Here is a 9,353-nt window from a genome sequence, read left to right on the forward strand (position 1 = left end):
GGGGGGGGAATGGACAATCTCTTCTTATGCAATTTACTGCCTCTGCCGGGTCAGCTATGCATCAGTTTGGACTGGATGGCACATAACAACAACATTTCAAAGCTCAGTAGAAGAAGGGAAATCAGGTTCCTGCTGTCTAGGAGGTTACAGTCCAGGAGGGAGAGGCACACTGCTAACATGCAGGCAAGATCTCTTCTCCCAGCCCAGACATTCCCCCTTGTTCTCTCTTCCCAGGAGGTCTGAGGAGCTCATGCTACACTTCCTTCAGGTCTCTGTTCAAATGTGCTTTGTCAGTGAGGCATTCCCGATCCACCCTCTCCCCAAACCCCACTGCCATCGAGTTGAGATGTCACGACTGATGGGAACCTACAGAACAGAGCAGACCTGAGGTTTGCTCACTGCCAGCAAGTCAGAACCGACTCATAGCTGCCCCTCCACTGGGGTTCCAGGGCTCAAAAATGAGAGATCCTCTACCTTTCTCTCAAGGAGTCAAAATGGATTCAAACCGTCACATTCTGGGTTAGCAATGCAAATGCATATGGACTCCACCACCTGACGTCCTTCCCTGATGTTTTAGAAGGTTGTAAACTGATCCACAATCATTATCTACAGAATCAGCAGATATAGTGTGCTGGGAAAATCTGCAGTCAAGGATTTCTTTAACATGCCAAAGGGCAAGGATACCAGCTTAAAAATTAAGGTGGGCCTTATCCAAGTCATGACATTTGCAGTTGCTTCCTATGCATCTGAAAGGTGGACAATGAATAAGGAAGACAGAAGAATCCGTGCCTTTGACCTGTGGTGCTGGAGAAGAGTCCTGACCATCCGCGGACTGTCCAAAGTACCAGTCTGTCTTGGAGAAAGTACAGCCCGAGTTCACCTTAGAGGCATCCTGGTCTCACATACCCTGTGTGTGTTGTCAGGAGGGACCATTCACTGGAAGAAGACATCATGCTGGGAAGGTGGAGGGTCAGAAAAAGAGGGGAAAACCCTCAATAAGTTAGACTTCCCCCGTGACTGTAACAGTGAATGAGCTGAAGCCTATCAGAACTCATGAGGATGGCAAAGGGCAGGGCCAGGCTCTGATCTGTTGGCAACAGGGTCACTGTGAGTCAGAGCCAACTAGATCACGAGTCCACTGTTACACAGTCACTGTGTCAACCCATGTGGCTGGAGTCTTTCTCTCTGAGTCTCAACCTTTCCAGGTATGACCTCTTTTGCCAAATGCTGGCCCCTCTTGTCTTACAATGCTCAATTTAAAAAAAAAAGAAAGAAAGAAAAATCCCTGAAAAGCTGAAGGATGCTACAGCATATACAATGGCTGGAGAGAAGTCCTCTGCAAGGTGCTGGCCATGCAGAACAGCTTAAGAAAGGTGTGGCAGGATGGCCCCAGGCCCCAGGTGAGACATCACAGCATCAAGGTGCTCTAGGGCCTGCTCAACAGTATCTACTTCCCCAGAAGTCAGCAAAGTGGAGCAATATTAGGAGGATGGACCCAAAACAGCACACACTATAGCACTGGGCAAGGTGCTAAACAGCATCAGAGCAATGCACGCTCGCAGTCACAGCGGGAGATGAGTGCACGAACCCTAACAGTAACCAGAGACAAGGTCGTGGAGGCTCCAAGAGGTGAGATGGTTCACCCTCTCACCACCTAATACCTGGACAGTAACAGAGTTTAATGCAGCCCTGTGTCCCTCCCTCAGCACCATCTCGCATCCAGCCCACTTGGTCTCAGAGTGGAGAGGAACTGCCTGAGTGTGATGCTAAGTGGTGAGGGCTCCTGCATGACCCCACAACTGAAAACTCAGGGTCCACACACACATGCTCAGTGCTTCTGAGGCTCCACAAAGCAGATTCCTAAGGGCCAGGCTTAGGCAGCCAAGGCACATCAGCTGCTTAACCCACAACCCACGCTCCTCTATTGTTGTTGTTTGCTGTGTGCCACTGAGTCAGTATTAACCAGTACCAACCAGAAGGAAACTGCCTATCCTTCCCCTGTGGAGCAGCTGGTGGATTCGAACCATGTGACTTTGGGATTACAGTGCAGCTTCTTACCATTAGGCCACCAAAGCTCCCTTTCCTTATTGCTGCTGCTGTTTGCTGTTAAGTCAGAACTGACCATAGCAGACTCTCCAGCAGGTTTTCAAAGGCAATAAATCACACAGGAAGAAATTGTCCATCCTTCTCCCGTGCAGCAGCTGGTGAATTTGAACTGCATGCCTTTGGGAGTACAGTGCAGCTTCTTACCTCTAAGCCACCAAAGCCCCCTCCTCTCCTTATTAGCTGAACCTTAATCAAGGGCTGTCTGAGTAAATTCTGACTCACAAGATGAAAAGAAAAGTTCTGCTGAGGTTGGAGAGGGCAGAAGCAAGCTCCAGTGCACCAGTTCTCCCTCCTGATATTGGGACACAGATGTAATGGCCACAGCTCCAGCAGCCACCCTGGACCATGAGGACAAGGACCTCTTCCTTGAAAGGGTGAAAACGTGTGCCCTCACCCAAATGGCTCTACTCAAGCTGGTTTATGTGACACTGAAACAAACACATGTTAACTGCCATTTCTGTGGAACAGGTGACATGAAATATCAGTGGGACAGAGCACCACTTCCTTAGGTGCTGTCAAGCCAGTCCTGACTCACACACACACAACAGAATGAACCCTGCCTGTGAGTGGTGTCCTCACAGCGTGCTGTCCTCACACTAGCCCACTGTCCTCACTCCTAGTGACTCATTTGCATTCATTCAACATTAGCTAGAACGCTGTTCACGTAAACCAGAAAAATCATGGCTTTGCTATTAAGTGGGAAACCTTTCAAAAAGTATTCACCTGTTAACTCCTTGCAGTCTATGTCAATTTCACTTAATTGAAAAACACCCTCATCAACTACAATGGCACCCTGGTAGTATGGTGTTTAAAGCAGTCAGCCGCTAACCGAAAGGTCACTGTTTCAATTTGAAGCCACAAGCCGCTCCATGGAAGAATTCAGAGACAGTCTGCTTCTAGAAAGATTTACAGACTTGGAAACCCTACATGGCGGTTCCACCCTGTCCCATGACGTCACACGATATTCAGGAGTCAATTTGGTTACTGGTTTAGAGGCCCTGCAGGAGAGCTGTGGCTACCAGGACAGAGTGGAGCCAAGGAAGAGGGCATGAAACACAGGCTCCAAGCACCCTGAGGCTGGCCCTTCCCCTGAACAGAGAGCATTTCTGGTACTGGCCATGTGCCAGGCCTCGTGCATGGGAATGGGTGAGAAGACAAGATGCAGTCACAGCACCAAGGGAGACAGGTACCAGAGGCAAAAGAAGAGATGCCAGTCAGCTAGGGGGACTGGGGGCACAAAGGTCACATGCTCAACTGCTACAAGGGTCTACAAGGGTATTGCTGCTGTTGTTACATACTGACGAGTCAGAACGGACCCATAGCTGACCCTGTGGGTTTTCAGAGGCAGTTAATCACACTGAAGGAGAGTGCTCACCCTCCCATGGAGCAGCTTGTGGCTTCAAACTGCAAGCCTTTAGGATTGCAGTGCAGCTTCTTACCACTAGGCCACCAGAGATCCCTGTAAGGGTGTTACTGCAGGAAAAAAGACTTCACATTCTCCTCCCATAGAGGCTCCTGCCTGGAAACCCTTTTGGACGGTCTTACTCTGTCCTAGAAGGTCTTCCCAGGTTTTCTAAATCTGAATCGACTTAGTCACACAAAGGGAACTCCCTGAACATTTCCAAGACGAAGACGGACATCAAAGTGGGCGAGACTGAGATGTGAAGAGAAGGCACCTGACAGAACGGCACAGGCAAAGGCAGGTGGGCTGGAAGCACAGGCACGTCGTCACAGCAGCAGTGGCTGCAGCAGAGAAAGAGGGCAGGGACCCAGCAATGTCTGCCGTACACCGAACCTGGGCAAAACCGACGAAGGCAGTGAAGAGGTGCCAATGCTGACCTCTGGGGTGGGAGCTGGCCAGCAAAGGCACTCGGTGTTCTCTTCTGGACTGTTGTGTGTGCCATCGAGTCAGAAGCAACTCAGAGCTGAGCCGCCAGCAAGTTTTCAGAGGCTGTAAATCACACTGGTGGAGACTGCCCACCTACTGTGGCGCAGATGGTGTATTCAACTGCCTGTTTCCGGGTTGGCAATGACCTCCAGACTGGTGGCCCAGTGTTAAGGAGCTGTGCTGCCAACCCAAAGGCCCTCAGTTCTAACCCACAAGCTGCTCCATGGGAGAAAATTGGGCAGTTTCCTCTCATGTGATCTACTGCTTCTGAAAACCTGCTGGAGAATCAGCTACGGGTCAGTTTTAATTCAACAGTACATAACATACAGTAACTTAACTCCTCACCCACTGGGACACCAGAGCTCCATTTTTCAAACATTAGAATCCTAAAGATCTTGTTGTGGTGCTCAAATATTTTATAAATTCTAGATGTAAGTCCCTTATCTGACATGTCATTACCAAACACTTTTTCCCAGTCTGTGTCTTCCCTTTTTACCCTGCTGGAGAAGTTTTGGATGTGCGTCCCATTCATCTATTTTATCTTCTCCTGGCTGTAAATTTTTCAGGATACTTGGAAGACTCTTTATGTTGTGGATTAGGACTACTAAAGTTCTTCCAAGCTTTTCTTTAATGAAGTTTATAGTCCTGGGTTTTAGTCCTAGGTCCATGATCCACCTTGAGTTGGTTTTTGTATATGAAGTGAGGTGTGGATCTTGCTTAATTCTTCTGCAGATAGTTTTCCAAATTGGCCAACACCATTTGTTAAAAAGGTTGTCATTAGCGAGCTCTGGTGGCCTAATGGCAAGAAGCTGCACTGCGATCCCAGAGGTGAGCAGTTCAAATCCACCAGATGCTTTGCTGGAGAAGGAGGAACAATCTCCTCCTGTACCAGTCAAATCTGATTTGACGGTACACACACACACACACACACATAAGAAAAATAAAGTAAATAAGTAAATAAATAAATAAAATGAAAAGGCTGTCATTTCCCCACCTAACTTATTTCATCTCCTTGTCAAAAATCAGTTGACCATAAACAGATGGGCAGATTTCCAGGTTCTCAATTCTATTCTATTGATCTATGTGTCTGTCATTGTACCAGTACCATGCTGTCTTGACTACCATGGCAGTGTAGTAGGATTTGAAATCAGGGAGTGAGATGCCTCCCACCTTTTTTCTATTTTTAAGGAGTGCTTTGTTTATTCTTTCCATTCCAAATGAAGCTGGAGATTGCCTTTTCCATCTCGTTAAAGAATGGATTCATATTTGTATTGGGATTGCATAAACGTGTAAATTAAATGAACATGTAAAATTGCATTAAACATGTAAATTGCCTTTGGTAGTATTGCCATTTTCACAAGACTGAGTCTTCCTATCCATGAGCAAGGAATATTCTTCCACTTCTCCAGGTCTCTTTTTGTTTCTTGTAGTAATGTTTTATAATTTTTTAATAGATCCTTTGTGCTTCTAGTTATATTTACTCCCAAATATTTTATCTTGTGATTAGCTATTGTGAAGGATATTGTTTGACCCAGCAATTCCACTACTGGGAATATACCCTAAAGAGACAATAACCGACATCCAAGCAGATAAATGCACACCCAGGTTTATCGCGGCTTTGTTCACAATAGCAAGAAGTTGGAAACAACCTAATGTCCATCAATACACGAATGGATAGAGAAGCTATGGTATATTCACACAATGGAATACTATGCTGCATTGAAAAACAAGGAACTCATGAAATATTATTCAAAATGGGTGATCCTGGAGGACATTATGCTGAGTGAAATATCTCAGTCACAAAGGGACAAATGCTGTATGGTGCCACTGTTGTAGAATGGGGCTGACATCAGGGTGGGGGTAAGACTGAGAAAAACTGGATCAATTCTGTTTACTGCATTGAAGCCGATGAGGGAGAGAACAGTTTAAAAGTAATATATTTTAGGGCATTATGATTATCATAAGAGTTTGGAATGAGGGCTACAGAGTGGAGTATACTCAGGGTGGGGGTGGGAGAGTGTGTGGGGACTGTATACCAATGAAGGAGTTTTTCTTTTGCTTTTCAAGGAGAAGAGCGAACTGGGGGTGGAGATGGGGTGGGCAGGGAGAAAAGTGCAACAATGAATGAATAGAAATCCAAAATCTCTGTAGATGTTCATTGAAATTAATAATAAAATAAATAAAAAAAGAATCCTAAAGATCACCAGGGACAGAGGTCAGGCTCCCCATCCAGAGTCTTCAACTCGGTAAGTCAAGGTGGTCACCAGCCTACTATGACAATGGCTTTGAAAGACCCTTCCAGCCACTAGTTCCAGGACCTGGATTCTTGTGCTCCTGCAGAAGGCTGTCCAGGCTCCCACACCCACCTCTGACCACAGTGGATATTCCTGGGCTCACGGGCTGTACTGGCGGAGGCGGGGGGAGCCCCTTTAATGCTGGCAGGGGTGGGGGGGTGGACAGGAATACAGGAATGGAGTGCTACAGAGAGACAGGCAAGGCACAGACTCTCTCTACAGATGTGGGGCATCCTCAGGACAGGTGAAAGCCGAATAAAGAGTATCCTAAGACATAAGAGGAAAAAGATATTCTGGGACAAAGCAGAGCTCTGTGAAGTCATATTCAGTGTGGTTAAGATGTAAGGTGCCTTTAGGGGAAAGATGAGAGGCGAGGGCCAGAAAGGAGGGCCAGGCTCAGAGCCATCACAAGAAACTGGGGTTTCACACCACAGGCAACAAGGAAGAACTCTGCAGGCCCCTGGCAGCTGCTCCTCTTCTGGGCACAAGCACAAAAGGTGCTAGTCTTGCCTCACATGCCCACTTCCAACTACATATGCAGGGGGGCTCTGGTGGTCTAGGGGTAGGATGTGCTGCCAACCCAAAGGCATGTAGTTTGGACCCACCAGCTGCTCTGTGGGAGAAAGATGGGCAGTCCCCTCCTGTGTGCTTTACTGCCTCTGAAAACCTGCTGGAGAGTGGACAGTCAGCCCTAACGTCCAGAGCATCAGCTTCAATGCACAGAGCTCTAACCTACAGAGGGTCAGCCCTGACCTCCAGAGCGTCAGCCCTAACCAAGAGGGTCAGCTCTAACCTAAAAAAGTTAGCTCTAAAGGTCGGTTCTAACTCAGTGGTACGTAACAACCATCACCACTCCTTAAGGTAGCTCTTGGTGGCCTAGTGGACTAAGAAGTTGCAATATCAACTCAAGCTCTGGTGGCCCTAGTGGCCAAAAGCTGTACTGCAATTCCAAAAGCACGCGGTTCAATCTGCCTCTGAAAACCCGCTGGAGAATCAGCTATAGGTTGGTTCTGACTTGATGGTGAAAACAATAACAACTTTCAACCCAAAGGCACAAGGTTGGAATCCACAAGTTTCTCCCTGAGAGAAAACTGGACATCTCCTCACAATCTATTTACAGCTTTTAAAATCTCACTGGAGAGGTAGCTCTTCGTTGATTCCAACTCAATGGCAATGAGTTTGAGTATCTGTTGGCAACGTTTTTAGAAAGTTATACCACTAAGTCAAAGGTCACATGTTTCTAAGTTTAACTCCACCAGCAGCTCCACGGGAGTAAGATGGACAATCTCCTCCTGTGTGATTCACAGCGTCAGAAACCCTCTACAGAGTCAGCTACCAGTTCTCAGTAAACAGCAATGAGTTGTTGTATTTATTGACCACGATGCAAGAGCGCTCTGGTGGTCTTGAACTGCTAATCCCAAGACAGCTACTCTGGTGGTTCAAATCGACCAGAAGCTCCCTGAGAAAAAGGTGAGCAATATCCTCCCATGCACTCAGAAACGCAATGGAGCGTCAGCTAGGAATCAGTTCTGACTCAAATGCAATGAGAGATAGAGCTCAGTCTTCATGAAAAAAATCTGATGCAACCACTGGAGCAAAAAGAGACAAACAATGTGATCCCGGCAATTTCTTCAAAGGCATGATCTCAATCTCTGACAAGCTGAGCCAGGTTACGAAATTAGAAGATGAGGAGTTGAGCCCAGAGGCCGTCTGATTTAGCCTCAGAGACTTCGGGAGTTCAGCTCTCCCCAGAACATATCTCCATTTCTTACAGCTTTAAGAGGAACCTGTGGCTCCTCAAAACAGGTGACCCCTAAGGGCAAGGAAGGGGGCACATGAGGGGATGAGCTCGTTGAGTGGTCGGGCTTGCACAGCTACCACAGAACAAGCTAAAGCGCAATGTCTCTACAACTTTGGCACCTGCGCCAACCTCACCAGGCCCCTCCCACAGACTCTGCTCAGGATGGTAATTGGTGCTTTCAAATGACCTAGCCCACTGTCAAAAGGCAAAGACTGAAGAGAATAAAAACAGATGCCAGGTCTGAAGGCACCGAGTCCCGCAATGCCAGCAGAAAGCCAGGGGCCAACTCTCCTGATGGAGCTGGCACTAAGGTGGGGAGAGGTTGGTGGGATGGCCAGTAAACACCGAGCACTAGCTGAGTGCACCTTACTCCCCCGCACCCCTGCAATGTGAATACACAATTCGGGAAGGGCCAGGGTTAACAGCGGCCGACAGCCCAACGATGGCCAGACTCTGCCTTCCAGAACTCAGCCCGACGCACGCACTGACTACGCTCTGGGACCACTAGCCAGGAGTTCCCAGCTGCAGCCCCGCTCACCTTGCACTTGAAGCCCGCGGCAGGCGGCAGTAGTTCCCGCAACAAGGCCTTAGCCACCTCGCGGCTGGCCTCCTCGCTCACGAAGTGCAGGTTAAGCACCTCATGAGCCTCGAACTTGGCGAAGCGCAGCAGCGAGCGCAGCGCGGCTCGGGCCTTGGCCTGCAGCGCAGCGTTGTGTTCCGCCTTGGTGAACATCATCAGCAGGTGGTAGTCCACCGGCCCGGCTCCCCCGCTCTCCAGGCTCTTGGCCTTGGCCCCGGGCGCCGGTGCTGCGGAACTGCGTGCCAGCTCCTGCGAGAGGGGCGAGGGCGCGGCGGGAGCCCCGGCGCGGGCCTCCTTCAGCCTCTTGGTGGCGCTGGAGAAGGTCTCCCTGCCGGAGCCCAGGTAGTAGAAGGCACAGACGGCGAGCGCCGCAGCCAGCAGCAGCGCGCAGTAGTGGGAGCGCACAGCGCCCAAGCGCACCATGGTCCGAGCGCATGGGGACCCGCCTTTGAGGAGACCCATGCGCTGCGCGCTGGCTCACCAAGCAGCCGCGGAGAGGCGACTGTGATCAGTACCCCGCCCGACAACTAGGAAGCCAAGCAGCTAGCAGCGGCCATGGCAGGGGGCAGGACCACGCTCAACAAACCCAATCCGAAGCCTCCGATGCGCAGAGAGGTGGCACCAGGGCGTGCGCTACAGCCGCTGGGTCCTAGATTCCGACAGATGCCCTGGATGGCCCACTCT

General features: G+C 49.3%; 1 protein-coding gene across 1 annotated transcript in view; it reads right to left on the reverse strand.

Annotated features, from left to right (window-relative positions):
* The window catches only part of XXYLT1 (xyloside xylosyltransferase 1), a gene marked incomplete at its 3' end in the record, with an annotated part of 70,377 nt that extends 61,246 nt beyond the window's left edge, over positions 1-9,131 (reverse strand). Inside the window, exon 1 of the mRNA XM_006884282.1 lies at positions 8,628-9,131. Coding sequence (XP_006884344.1) covers positions 8,628-9,131 — 504 coding nt within the window. The remainder of the gene's footprint in view (positions 1-8,627) is intronic.
* Positions 9,132-9,353: the final 222 nt, after the last annotated feature.

Source organism: Elephantulus edwardii, unplaced genomic scaffold (genome assembly GCF_000299155.1).
Source record: "Elephantulus edwardii isolate Elephantulus edwardi_28Jun2011 unplaced genomic scaffold, EleEdw1.0 scaffold00032, whole genome shotgun sequence".
NCBI lineage: Eukaryota > Metazoa > Chordata > Mammalia > Macroscelidea > Macroscelididae > Elephantulus > Elephantulus edwardii.